Source organism: Hyaena hyaena, unplaced genomic scaffold (assembly GCF_003009895.1).
Source record: "Hyaena hyaena isolate Hyena2069 unplaced genomic scaffold, ASM300989v1 scaffold_888, whole genome shotgun sequence".
Lineage (NCBI taxonomy): Eukaryota > Metazoa > Chordata > Mammalia > Carnivora > Hyaenidae > Hyaena > Hyaena hyaena.
The window spans coordinates 754,947-769,863 of NW_024081521.1; the positions used below are offsets into that span (position 1 = coordinate 754,947).

The window sequence follows — 14,917 nt, forward strand, 5'->3', positions numbered from 1 at the left end:
TAGTTGTGAATGTGATTATTACATGTCTTCAATCCCTTCCCTTATGAGCCAGAAGAGAAATTCAAAAAGCTAAAATCAGAGCTGTTAGCACCACTCCAGCTAGTGTGAACACACTTAGTGCCCCTCCTCCTGTGATCTCTTACCGCACGTGGTAATGTGTACTGACATGTTATGCTCACATGCAGTTTTCTCTTCGGCATTATTCCAGGTATAACAAAGTAAAATGGACAGGACGAATTGGACGGAGATTGAGTTCGTTCTACAGGGACTTTCTGAGTACCCCAAAGCGGAAAAACTCCTTTTCGTGATGTGCTTGATGATGTACCTGGTGATCCTGCTGGGGAACAGAACCTTGATCCTACTCACTCTCCTGGATCCCCGCCTCCATACCCCCATGTACTTCTTCCTCGGGAATCTTTCCTTCCTAGACATTTGTTACACAACCTCCTTTATTCCCTCAGTGTTGATACACTTCCTATCACAGGAAAAAACCATCTCCTTCACTAGATGTGTTGTTCAGATGTCTGTCTCCTATACCATGGGGTCCACAGAGTGCGTGCTCCTAGCAGTGATGGCATATGACCGTTACGTGGCCATCTGTAACCCTCTGAGATACCCCATCATCATGAGCAAGGCACTTTGTATTCAGATGGCAGCTCTCTCCTGGGGACTGGGCTTTCTCAACTCACTGACAGAAACTATCCTTGCAATACGGTTGCCCTTCTGTGGGAAAAATGTCATTAATCAATTTGTTTGTGAAATATTGGCCTTTGTCAAGCTGGCTTGTGCAGATATTTCCTTGAATGAGATTGCTATAATGATAGGCAATGTAATATTTTTGTTTTCTCCATTATTGTTAATTTGTATCTCCTACATTTTCATCCTATCTACTGTACTAAGAATCAATTCAGCAGAAGGAAGGAAAAAGGCCTTTTCTACATGTTCAGCCCACCTAACAGTAGTGACCTTGTTTTACGGGACAATCCTCTTCACCTATATGAAGCCAAAGTCCAAAGACTCTACATTTGACAAACTGATTACTCTGTTTTATGGAGTAGTCACTCCCATGCTCAATCCTATCATCTACAGCCTGAGGAACACAGAGGTGCTTGGGGCTATGAGAAAATTGATGAGTAGACATTGGTTCTGGAGAAAAGGATGAAAAACTTAAATCTTTGAGTTCATGCACAAAATAAGCTCAGGGATTTGAAGCAAAAGGTTTAAAAAAGAAAAGAAAAGGAATAAAGAGGGTATATCAAATCACAGAATTTAGGATTTGGAAAGAAATTTCAAGACAATAACTTTACCATTTAATGAAAATGACATAAAAATGTAGACACTACTAGTATAAGAAGTGAGCAAACTTTAAGAAATAAGAAAAAATGAAATTAAACTCTTCCAAGAAAATCCAGTACAGATCTTATTCAACTGATAGGGTTTGTCCCAATAAACCCATTAAAGTTTAAAATATCATTAAGTCACAAATACATTAAATACACCTAATTTACTGAATATCAGAGTTTAGCTTCACCTACCTTGAACATGCTCAGAAAAGTTACATTAGCCTCTCATTAGTCAAACCCATCTCATACAAAGCCTGTTTGTGATAAAGTGTTGTATACTTCATATAACTTTTTGAGTACTGTACTGAAACTGAAAAACAGAATGGTGTATGGGGACAGGATGATTGTGAGTATATCAGTTGTTTACTTTCATGATCATGTGGCTCAGACTGGAAGCTGGGGCCACTGCCACTGTTTAGCATAACAAGAAATTACCATACCACATGTGACTAGCCAAGGAAAAGACCACAATTCAAATTTTAAAGTATGGTTTCTACTGAATACATATCATTTTCACATCATCATGAAGTCGAAATATTCTAAGTCAAACCATTTTAATGTATGGGCCATCTGTATGTATGTCTACAGAGCAAGTAAAACACGTATTTTTCAGTTCCCCTTCGAGAGAACTACTTGAGTTTTTCTGTTTGTATGTTTATTACCGATTTTTGTTTTACCCAAGGTCTTGACCTGGCCCCAATCTAATTTTTTAGGTACATCTTTCCCCTTCTTTCCTGACTCATGTGTCTCTCATGTTTGCACATGCTATGCTACATTCAGTAATACTTCTCCAATTATATCATGTTCTTGGACACCTAAAGGCAATAGCATATGCCACTTCATCCCCATCATACCATTTCTCTTTCTATGATAACAGCCTAGTGATCACATTAAACACACTTCAAGTGTTGGATCTTCTACAAATCCTTCCAAAGATTGCTAGCTTACTTATTCCCTCCTTGATGCTGCCCTGGACTTTATCTCTGTTATGGCTATTTTCCTTTTATACTATAATCATTTGTTCATTTTTGAAATCTACCCAATAGCAGAACTCATTGTTTTCTGTATGAAGTCTAATGTCATATAAATTTAAACAATAGGCAGTAATTAACTACTGAATAAGCATTTTTAAAGAATAGTAAAATATAGTCCAAGTATGATATAATAAAGGAGATAAGAGAACTTGAAATTATGTATTATTTCATTGACTAAAGAATTTATCCAAAAGCTTTGGGTAAAATATCAGCTAATTTTAAATGTAGACTGATACATTTGATTGAAAAATATACTGATGAGGTCATTTGGGCTGGGTAGGCAAAAATCATATCAGTGTATAATTATTCTGTAATAAGCAATTGCTGGAGAAAAATATATCAATTGTATAAATCCTTAGGAATACTGACAATTTCAGTCTCTCAGAAACAATAGTTTTATTTTAAATATTTTCTTTCAAAAAATCCCCCTGAAATTGCTAGTGAATAATAACTGTAGTTTTATTTTTTAATGTGATATCATAACATTGGTTTATACACAGGTGAGCTGCCTGGTATAGTGCCACCACCTGAGCTGGATGAGGAGAGCAGTTCTTCTGCTCAAGGGTCACGCAGCAAAGGTTTCAACAACCCAACAGAGTTCAGGAGGGAATCCCTGCTTGTTCTAACAGCAGGGTGTTTGGGGGCCTGATGGAATAAGTAAAATGTCAACATGAAAGAGAGGCCCAGTTCAGGCTGTCATAACCCAGTTCAGGTTGTCATAATCCAGTAGAATCAAGAGGATGCCCACACCAGAAATGACTCAGCTCAGACAGTCAGAGAGTGAAAGAGAAAGAGGGATAACTTGGGGCATATTATGCTTATATTCCTAAAAACTACCAGAATGATAGGTCTAGGTGTGTAACACACTCATAGATATTGCTGAATATATTTGAAATCATAGGTAAATTGAAATAACTGGAGCAAGAATCTAGTCAGAAAATAAGATAAAAAATTGACCCTTAAAGTGATAATTGTCAAGTCTTTGAGAATTATCAAATATGAATTTTTAAATAGTTATTATAAATATATTAAATAAATTATGACTCATTTGCTCATTTGGTTGAGTGTCCGGCTTCGGCTCAGGTCATGATCTCACAGTTCTTAGGTTCCAGCCCTGTGTCAGGCTCTGTGCTGACAACTCACAGCCTGGAGCCTGTGTCAGATTCTGTCTCCCTCTCCCTCTGGCCTTCCTCCCCCCCTCAAAAATAAACATTTAAAAATTTTTTTTTAAAAATCCCATTTTATAAATAAGGAAATTAGATTCAGATGTTTAAGAAATTGTCTAAGATTGGGGAGCCTCGATAACTTGTTGATTTACAGGTCCAACTCTTGATTTTGGCTCAGGACATGATCTCACTGTTCATGGGATCAAGCTCCAGATTGTGTGTGTTGGAGGGGGTGGGGGATCAGGACAGAGCCTGTTTGAGATTCTCTCTCTCACTGTTTCTCTGCCCCTCCCCTGCTTGCAGGTATGTGCACACTCTCCCTCTCTCAAAATAAAGAAATAAATATTAAGAAAAAGAAATTGCCTAAGATCACTCAGATTATATAGAATCAAAAAAATTGTATTTTTTTTTGTTTAAATTCAAGTTAGCTATCATATAGTGTAGTATTGGTTTCAGGAGAATTTAGTGATTCATCACTTACATATAACACCCAGTACTCATTACAGGAAGTGCCCTCCTTAATGCCCATTACCCATTGAGCCCAACCCACATCTACCTCTCCTCTTGTTCTATGTATTTCAGAGTCTCTTACAGTTTGTCTCCTCTTCTTTTTATCTTATTTTTTCCTCTCTTCCCTGATGTTCATCTATTTTGTTTCTTAAATTCTACATATAGGTGAAATCATATGATATTTGCCTTTATCAGTCTAACTTATTTCACTTAGCATAAAATACTTTAGTTCTAAACATGTTGCAAATGGCAAGATTTCATTCCTCTGATCACTGAGTAATATTCCATTGTATATGTATACCACACTCTTCTTTATCCATTCCTCAGTTGGTGGACATTTGGAATTTTTCATAATTTGGCTATTATTGATAGCACTGCTAAAAACAATGGGATGCATGTGCCTCTTCAAATCAGCATTTTTGTATTCTTTGGATAATTTACTCAGGATCTCATGTGTACTATTCTTTTACATTTATCACAGCTCTAACCAGTAACAGGAAAATATAGCCAACCATTTTATTTTTTTATAAATTTTAATGTTTATGATTTTTGAGAGAGACAGAGAGACAGAGTGTGAGTGGAGGAGGGGCAAAGAGAGAGGGAGACACAAAATCTGAAGCAGGCCCCAGGCTCTGAGCTGTCAGCACAGAGTTCGATGTGGCACTTGAACTCCCAGAACATAAGATCATGACCTGAGCCAAAGTCAGACACTTAACCTACTGAGCCACCCAAGCACCCCTATAGCCAACCATTTTATAGGCAATTGTACTAAGTTTCTCACTAGACAACATCATCCACACCTAGGGCTCAATTTCCATCTCTGTGCAAAAGGCTTCCCAATGTATGTATAGCTTTAGACCTGATATCTCACCCAGATTTCATAAATCTCTCTTCACCTGTAAGTCTAACCATCAATGCACAGCCAATTAGTCAATGAACTTACATACCTATCTTTGTGAAGTCATCATCCTTAGGCATCTACTCTCATCCAATCAATGGCTGCATCAGAGAGTTCTTAGACCAATGGACTGTTAATTTATATCTGAGAAATCAAATCCAGCCCTACAACCCTGTAATTCTTATATGCATCCTATCTTCTTCATTCCATTGCTTTCTGGATCCAAGCCATCACAACAATTTTATTGACTCTGGTTACAACTTCATGATAAACAGCAAATGAGTTTTGCACACTGACCGTACATTTAGTCATCTGGTCCAGAAAGGACATACAAATGTTACAAATGCTGATGAGCATACATTTTTAAATTCTTTGTGTATTGTGGTTTATATAATAAGATATTTCATGTATTTCAACCTTTCACACCATTTTAGTAGGATTGGAGTACTAACTATTCTATAATATAAATATATATTTTGTTTCTAAATGCTTCAGGCTTTATTTATACCCTTGGATTAAAGCATCTAGGTGTCAGAGGAAAGCACAATAAAAATGGGAGGGTACTTGTAGTTTCACTGAAACATCCTACAGCTTCTTTGAATTTACAACATAATGTCATCACTCTAAGACCATCAACAACCTGATAAACCCTCTGAAATATTTTTGTTCGAGAATGGCCCTCCTCTACTCTATTTATATTCGATATATATATGTGCAGACCTTCCCATTTATATATGGACATTCACATCACACATATCTATCTGCAGGCACAAATATTTCCACACATGTAAAACATAGTCGCACTTTGTAGAATATGCAATTACCTCCATTAAATTTAGCAATGCTGAAAAAGATGTAGTTTCCTAACAATGCCATAACAAAATAGCACAGTTTGGATCGCTTAAAAAACAGAAATTGACTTGCTCATAGTTCTGGAGGTTAGAAGTCCAAGATTAAAGTGCAGGCACATTTAATTTCTTCTGAAGCCTCTCCTGGTTTGCAGAGGGCTGTTTTCTTGCTATGTCCTTTATCTGTGTGTGAGGAACGCTAGAGTACTCATGTGTCTCTAATTTTTTTCTTAAAATGACATAACTCCGATTGTATGAGGACCAACACTGATAGCCTCATTTTAACTTAATCACCCCGTTAAAGGCCTTATCTCCAAATGTAGATACATTCTGAAGTACTGGGGAATTAGAGCTTAAACATGAGTTTTGGAGGGACACAATTCAGACAAAAACAGAGGTTAATAATAAATTAGCTAAAAAGTCGCTATAGTTATTACATCTGTATATTACATGTAACTAATTTTGAATACTAACTACATTAACTTAATGTTTAAAGTTATACTTACACTCTATAACTCAACACAAAAATTGAAATTTGTCACCATGAGCCCTATTTGTATAAGATTTCAGATATGCTTGTATAAGATATGTCTATATTAGAATTTCAGCAGTCAGTCAAGGAGAAAACTTAGGATATCACACATCTTATTTTAAATGAGTGGTCTACAGCCATATCACCCTGAACGTGCCCCATCTTATCTTATAAAATGAGTATCTTTCCCTGTTATCCCAATGTTCTGGTGTGTAATGACCACTAAAACCTCCCTTAGATTTATGTTTGTTGGTATTATTTGCTACTGGGGGTTAAAAAAGCACAAAGAGAGTTCCTAATCAGCAATTTTTTCACAGCTGCTTTTACCTCTTTGTTCCGTAAGCTATAAATGATAGGATTCAACATGGGGGTTAATCCAACATATACCAAAGCCATAAATTTATCTATTTCCTGTGAATCTACAGCTGAGGGCTTCAGGTACATGGAGAGAGCTGTCCCATAGAACAAAACCACCACGGTCAGGTGGGCTGCGCACGTTGAAAAGGCTTTGCTTCCACCATCCACTGAGCTGATTCTCAGGATGTTGGAGAGAATGAATGCATAAGAGATACAAATGAGGAGCATCGGCAGAGGAAGAAGAAGTACGCTGATCACCAGCATGATTAACTGCACCCTGGAAGTATCCACACAAACTAGGTTTAAGACAGCCAGGATTTCACAGGTGAAGTGATTGATGGTGCAGTTTCCACAGAGAGACAGCTGCAGCACAGATACTGTTTCCACCAGGGCGGTGAGGCAGCCTGTCATCCAGGAACCAGCTGCAATCTGCACACAAACCCTCTTGTTCATAATGATGGGGTATCTCAGGGGGTTGCAGATGGCCACATACCAGTCATACGCCATCGTGGACAAGAGCACACACTCAGTGGAGCCCATGGCAAGAGAAAAGTACATCTGAGCGGCACATCCTGAGAATGAGATGGTGTTTTTCCCTGAAACAAAGTTTGTCAGCATTGGAGTGAGAGCAGAGGAGGTGTACCAGATATCTAAAAAGGAGAGGTTGCTGAGGAAGAAGTACATGGGTTTATGTAGGTGGGAATCCAGGATGGTGATGGAGATCAGAATGATATTACCCAGCAGGGTGATCAGGTACATCAGCAAGCACAGCACAGATATGATGACCTCAACTTTGGGATAATGAGAAAATCCAAGGAAAATAAAATTGTAAATGACTGTCCAGTTCGTCTTGACCATTTTATACCTTGTTGTTTATCTGTAGTAGTGAATAAAAATATAAATTATATTTATATATATAAATTAAATTCTACCATCTTTCAAGGGGATTTCTTAGGGTACAAGGAGGATTATTCTAGCAATAGCATATTATGCATTCATTCATCCATTCATTTGTTGAATATACTACAAGTCACCAAAGATCTCCTTGAATTACATAAAAAGCTACTCTTGAGCAGCTCACCATAAAATATCACACAGTCAAGGAAACAAATAAATACAATAACATGATATAAATACACCCTAGGTTACCATGAGAACACAGAGGGTAAGAATCCTAACTCTATGTTAAGAACACTGGTCATTGAGACACTGTGAGATTTAATTTAATCAAAAAAGGCATTAGACCTGGGGCAAGTGGGTGGCTCAGTGGTTGAGCATCCAACTGGTTTTGGCTCAACTCATGATTCCATGGTTCCTGAGTCTAAGCCCTGCACAAGTTCATTTCAAGTCCCATGTCAGGCTCTACACTGGCAGTGCAGAAACTGCTTGGGATTCTCTCTCATTCCTTCACTCTCTCAGCCCTCAACTGCTCACATTCTCCCTCTCTCTCAAAATGAATATAGAAACTTTAAAAAATTGCATTATACCTAAGCGAGTTAAGGACCATGGGAGATTTTCTAGGGAAAGGAAAAAAAATTGTAAAATGTTACATGGAGAAAGGATTTAGTTGCTTTTCATAAACCTGCAATTATGTAATATAACAGATGATATGCTGTACACTATAAATAGAAGATAAATGTGCATCCAATCACTATAGTGCTTCCTGATTTTCAAAAAGGCATTTTAAATATGGAATCATTCTGAACCCACACTTTTGTAGAAACAAATTGATTTTCAAAGTTAAGGATTTCATAAGGCAATTCAAAATACTTGTGATGTATCTCACAATTAGACACATAGAGGGACAAGTTTAAAAGCCACTGTCCTACAAGTGGAGTTCACATAAAAACAGTCACATGCACTCAAGCCTCACATCCTCATCATTGTCTACTTCTCCAGCCTCATCTTCCAACACTCTACCTCCAGATCTGGTGTGAAACAACAACCAGGTTGTAATTCCTCATACTTACCATGCCATTTTATATTTTTATGTCTTTAACCAACAGTTCATCTACATGAAGTTACCTTTCTCTCCAACTCCAATCTTGTCTTTCATCAATATTTATCCAGTCATCAAAATTGTATGCTACTTTCTCAAGTACAGCTTCGTTCTTTGTACATACTTATGTTACTCAAGTATATTACACTGAACTAAAGCCTTATGTGCATTTCCCATTTGCTCCCACCCCTGGTACAACTGAGCTTCTCAAGATCCTGTTCACCATAATACTAGGAGAGCTACAACTTACATTCAAGATTTTTAATAACACATCACTGCCTTGAACATGGACAGTGTTTGATATATTCAAATAAGTACATTTTTACTAGGATTCTGTGTCAACATAAAAGCATGAAGATTTCTCAACTTCTCATTTAGATCTGCACCCTTATCTGTAACATTAAAGAAACTAGTTCATTTAAGAAACAAAGATGACGAGCTCTTAGTTTTAAATATTTGATATAGAGTTAGGTGGGGAAGGCAATAAACACTTGTACTCTTAGAAGAGGTTGATGTGTTCCCCAAACAATCATCCTCTGTAGGTTTTTAGACCACTATCTTCTGAACATGAGAACTGAGCTCCAAATCCAACCATGCTACTTACTGGCATGCATAATTAGGCAAATCACTTGGCCTCTTTGAAATTGTTTTGTTTTGTTTTTTTCCTAATCTATACAGGAAGATGACAATTCCTAGATTAACTTAGTTAAAAATTCTCTTTCCACCACTCCAATTCCATGGCCTCTCTAATATTTCAGAACATCACAAAAAGTTTATGATTTCATTGTCTCCCTGCTTTTCAGAGCTATAGCTGCCTATGCTAACCCAGTTCTGGTTCACACTGACTCAGATAAAAAAACTCAATACCTTCTTCATAATCTAGTAAAATTTCAACTCCCAATCCACAGGTGAATAGGAAACACTTGACTGATTATTTCCAGAAAGGGGATTGTTAAAGATTTCTGCTCTTTAAAGTTCATTTTGATCAGCACAGACCACTTCTATTGAGGGGTTTTCTAGTGGTCTTTCCCCACTCAGCACCTAGTTTTCCTGCTCTAGATCTTATTCTTCTTCCTTTCCACTTTCTCTTATTTCTTCACTACTGTCTGGTCTTTCCTCATAAACAAAATAATGAGGTCTTCTATTTTTCTCATGCAGATTGAGTCCTCATTCATTTCCTTACCCTTATCATACAACCCTTGTAAGAGTCTTAACCTATCTATCCTAAGTCATTTTATTGAGATACTTTCTCTAAAATGACGCCCGATGCCAGTGCTAAGATAACCAAATGTTTTCCAACAAATTCCCTTTTCCTTTCTAAATGTCAGAGCCAGAACAAATCAGAGTTCTACTCCAACATTATTATTTTAAAGTTCATGGATGCTTGAAGGAATCTAATGACTTGTCTGAGGTATATGAGAAAATCAAAATCATAAAGCATAAAACCAAAAACTTCTATCCCATACTCAGGACTCAATGTTTTTCTTATCAACTAGTATTTCTTTTTAAAGTAAATATTTGTTCTCCTATTCTGTCTCGTGGCCTAGCTGAGATCCATTAACAAATTTTATAAATCTGAGAGAGGATACATAAAGAGACAGATAATGTCTGCTCTCGTTTACCTCAGCACACGTGATGAGCATCTTCCTTTTTGATTAATCTATGCTTCAATATTTAAAGTTGATCTCCAGCATGGTCCTTCTTGTGAATCTTGTACAGTGCTCAAAAAAGTAAAAGACTCTGAATTTTGTAATTATGGTAATATTCCATGAAAACTATATTAGAGTGGGTTATGTAGAAGTATTTTTATTCAGAAGATTGCAATGAAAAAGGATATGGATGCTCTTGGTTTGCAAAAAAATAAACCCTAATCTTACTTCATTCACATACTCTCAACATACAGAGCTTTTGTTAAAAATATAAAAATAATTGCTTAAGCAAAATGATGACAAAGATCCTTTTTCTTTCAAAATTACCACCTATGCTCTGCTCTCTAAAACTTACAAAGGGTTATCCTTGGATCTAGACTACTAAAGTCTTCTGTTGTTATTAGGGACCTTCTAAATCCCTTAACAATTTAATGCAGTGATTCTGAAACATAAAGAAGTTAAGAAACTTTCTACTCTTCCAGGGTTTGATTCTCCAAGTTTCATTTACTAATTGGGAACCAGAAAAAATGAGGTGAAAAATTTTTTAATGAATTCAAGTTATCTGGGCCAATAAAAGACCTGATTACTAAGCGGCCTTTGTGCAAACAGAATTGTAGGAGACTATTTGCCTATTGCATTCCTTCTTCAGATTACCTTCAATTTATACAGCAAACACTGCAATTAAAAACTATAGAAATGCCTTCTTACAGGTTCCATGAGCTTGAAGAGTGATTTTTTTTAAATTATTTTCAAAAATCTCTCCAAATATTTCAGTTATCTAAGAAATAGAATACAAAATATCCTTACTGGGCTTTTAAAAGGACACAAAGTAAAGGGAGAGCATTGATCAATCAGATAATTTATTACTATCAAATGCCCATTGAAAAGACAAGTTTTTAGCACAATGATTATGATTTTATAAAGACTGTATAATAGTCCTTAAAGGAAAAGTGCATTGAAATGAGTACTAGACCTAAAGTTTTGTGGATTAAAACTCAGCCTATTAATTAGCTAAGTGATCTTATATAGTTGTGGTATATTAATCATATTAATGTCCCCAATTAATCACTCTTTCCTAGGCTTGCCTACTCTGACTTAGGCCCTACATATATGACTTCACTTGATCACTGGAGCATTAATAAATATAATAATGCAAGAAGAGACTTATAAAGCATTTTCACAGTTAGGTTAGTCCTCTCTTTTCCATCTCTGCTATTATCATGAAAATATGTCCAAGTTATCCAACTGGAGGATAAAATGTACATTAAGCAGAACTGAGTTACCTCAGTTGCCAACAGCCAAGGCCACCCTACATGAGCCAGCAGTCAGTCAATCCCCAAAAAATGAGTGAGTCCATAAACAATAAACAAGCCAACTCACAGTGATTTGAGACACAAAAATAATCTAGTTGAGATCATATGGATCCAGGTGTCTCACAGACTTGAATAAATGTTTATTTTGGTGTGCACTAAGATTTTATGATTGTTTATTACACTGTTTCATTGTAGCAATGTAATATTGATGTAGCAATAAATGGTTTCCTCGCCTATCCAACACTGACTCACCTGGTTTTATCCCTCTTAAAAGCAGCATAATTTCATTCATTTGTCTTTCCTATTTTTATCCATAGGAAAATACCCTGATATGTCCAAGTCTTGTACCTTCCTTTCCAGAAACTTTACGTTTTCGCCTTTCTTACTGAGATATACAATCCATCTGGAATTAATTTTTGTGTATGGTATCAGGCAAGGTCAAGATTTATTTTTTTACTATGTGAACATTATTTGACTCAACGTGATTTTATTGAAAGCTCCCTTCCACACTGCACTATAGTGTCACATATGACATAAACTAATTGACCAAATATGTTTGGATCTCTTTTCAGCCTCTTGTACTGTTCCACTAGTCTATTCTTATCCTTGCACCAATACTACATTATTACCTATAGCTGTATAAAATAAGACTTGATTTTGGTCCTCTAAATTATTTCTTCTTAATGGGTGGGTTGGTTGGTGTTGGCATTTGTATATTTTAGTGTCTGCTTATCAACTTTCACAATATATCTGCTGGAATTTTGATTGAGATATCCTTGAACCTACATTTCAATTTAGAGAGAATGACATCTTCATACTATTGACTCTTCTAATCCATTAATTTAGGTCTTTTTAAATTTCTCTCCATAATGCTTTATTGATTTTTTTCTTGTATGAATGTCTTGCACAATATTGGATTTATTCATATATTTTTATATTTTTGAGGCTATTATATATTGTGCATTAAATGCTATTTTCTACTTTCTTTTTGTTGGTATGTAATCATTTTTCTATGCTAAATTTATATTTAGCAATCTTGGTAAATTCACTTTTTGTAATTTTTTAAAAAATTTTAATTGAAGTATAGCTGATATTTATTCACTTTTTAATTCCAATATTTGTAGACATTTGAGTATTATACATACATAGAGCATTATTCATAAATAGTGACAGATTTGTTTTCATTACTTACATCATTTATCATTACTTTAGTACTGGTTATGAATTCTGGTACTATCATAGTGTGATATTCAGGAGCTGAGACAAATAAGGTAAATGAGAGAATTTTATTTGAAAAGTGTATTGGTGCCTGAAAATGGCTAAGGACTATTTAAAACTAGGTTTTAGTTTCCTTAAAAATTAAGATTCCTCTTATAACACAAACAAGCAGATTGTAGAAGACACAAAATATTTCTACTTCCAAAATACTATTACAAATAGAAAGTCCACTTTATTAGTACCAGAAGTAAAAGAGCTCCCAGGAACCCTTTAAAATGTATTTCTAATGATTTTAGTGAGGTAAAACAGAAGAGAATAAAAATAAGTAAAAAAATATGTTACTCTGATGTCCAATAAATGTAAAGCAAATTAACAAACTTCAAAGTAAATTGTGGAAAACAATTTAGGACACCTAAACAGTAGGGTATGATATCTGCTCAGAAATTGTTAATTAATTAATTCCAGTTGGATTGTATATCTCAGTATGAAAGGTAAAAACGTAAAGGTCCGGAAAGTAGGGTAAGGAGGCTTAGACTAGCAAGATATTTTGTTACTTTCTTTACAAGACAGAATGAAAACTGGTTTCAGATTTTTAAATCTCAGTTAAAATCATGAGTTTTTAATATTGTAATTTACTGAAAGAATCTGACTTACTTGGAGTCTATTCAAATAGGAAATGTTGATTGTCCTTGGTCTATGTAGCTGTATAACACTAAACTTTTTTATCCTAATATAGTATTATTTTTATAACTTTTTGTTCCTTTCCAGCTATGAGGCATTAAATAATTTTTCTTGTTATCTAAGCTAGGACATTTGACAATGAAAGAGAGAACTATTACTAATTACACTAGGGAAACTGGTGTTAAGTAGACTAGTTCTGAGCAAATGAGACATGTGGTCACCATTCCAAGGTTGGTTCTATTAGGGCCATCGTGTTCCAAAGACACAAGATGTTCCACAAACAAAACAAAACACACACACTCACAACGAAACAAACAAACAAACAAAAAACAGGCATTACGCTTTGTGCCCTGGTAGACAGCAACTACTTAAGCTTTGGTCTGAACCTGATATCTTTCAATGTCTAGAAATAGCTTCATGTAGTCATGCCTCTCTAGGACTAAGGATGATAGCAAATTTAAGATATAATTATTAAATGAGACACATTGAACCCTATTACATAACAGAAGACAAGAGTATAAGGAGAGAGATGTGTGATAAGGAATCTTTATGAAAGCTCATGGTGGAAGTTAGGAACAGTGAGATATGAAGTCTAATTAGGGTTTTTTTTATTTCCTTTTCTACGTTGCCATTCCTTTATATCTTCCTCAAATCTTCTGTTAGTAAATAGAAGCCCAGAGATAGCTATAGTTCGAGGAATGAAGGGAATGTAAATCCATGCATGGGATGAAACAAACTGGACCCAAGAACGACATCACCATTGATGACACTGAAGAACAGGCAGAAATGACTGGCCTTGAAGCATAAATAGTGGTATGGAACAAGAGATCACCCACAACCAGTGGTCTCTTAACACACTCACTCAGTAACCCTTCAGTTATTCTATCTCCCTCTAAAAGGTAGATCATTCTCTCCTAAGAAAGCCAATTAAAGTTTAAAAATTGCTAGTCTCTCTGCTCCCTCAGCATTTTCCAAAGAAGGGCCAATCTGCAACATGGTGGTTCCACTTTTTGGCCAGCTGCAGAATGACCAAGTCTAAACCTAACAAAGTCATAAAACCATGAATCAGTGATACAACTCTCATCCCATTTTTTAAATCTAATTTTGGATAAACTAAGTTCTACCCAGCTTCTCACTGACCATCATGATGAAAGAAAGTAATGCAAAGGAGAGTGTGTGTGTGTGTGTGTTGTGTGTACACACACATATATGACTATTCTGGAAAGAAATTTTCAAGAACTCCATCTTAGGAATATATTTGATGTAAGTCAGGCTGTGAACCTATTATACAAACCTCCACTGTGGTTTGTCAATCAAATCTTTCATGACCTCCTTGGTATGCTGACAGCTTGTGGTTTGAGACAAAGGT

General features: G+C 35.8%; 2 protein-coding genes across 2 annotated transcripts; one reads left to right on the plus strand and one right to left on the minus strand.

Annotated features, from left to right (window-relative positions):
• The first annotated feature begins 223 nt into the window (after positions 1 to 223).
• On the plus strand, positions 224 to 1,162 carry LOC120222543 (olfactory receptor 13C7-like). Its single transcript, XM_039220414.1, has one exon. It carries the CDS (start codon positions 224 to 226, stop codon positions 1,160 to 1,162), a length of 939 nt encoding a protein of 312 aa, XP_039076345.1.
• Positions 1,163 to 6,586: 5,424 nt separating this feature from the next.
• Positions 6,587 to 7,546, minus strand: LOC120222540 (olfactory receptor 13F1-like). The gene has a single exon (XM_039220412.1). The coding sequence runs from the start codon at positions 7,544 to 7,546 to the stop codon at positions 6,587 to 6,589; it is 960 nt and encodes a 319-aa protein (XP_039076343.1).
• Between the last annotated feature and the right edge of the window lie 7,371 nt (positions 7,547 to 14,917).

Coding starts and splice junctions, on each gene's coding strand:
- LOC120222543 (XM_039220414.1), top strand. CDS start 224: ATGGACAGGACGAATTGGACGGAGATTGAGTTCGTTCTACAGGGACTT.
- LOC120222540 (XM_039220412.1), bottom strand. CDS start 7,546: ATGGTCAAGACGAACTGGACAGTCATTTACAATTTTATTTTCCTTGGA.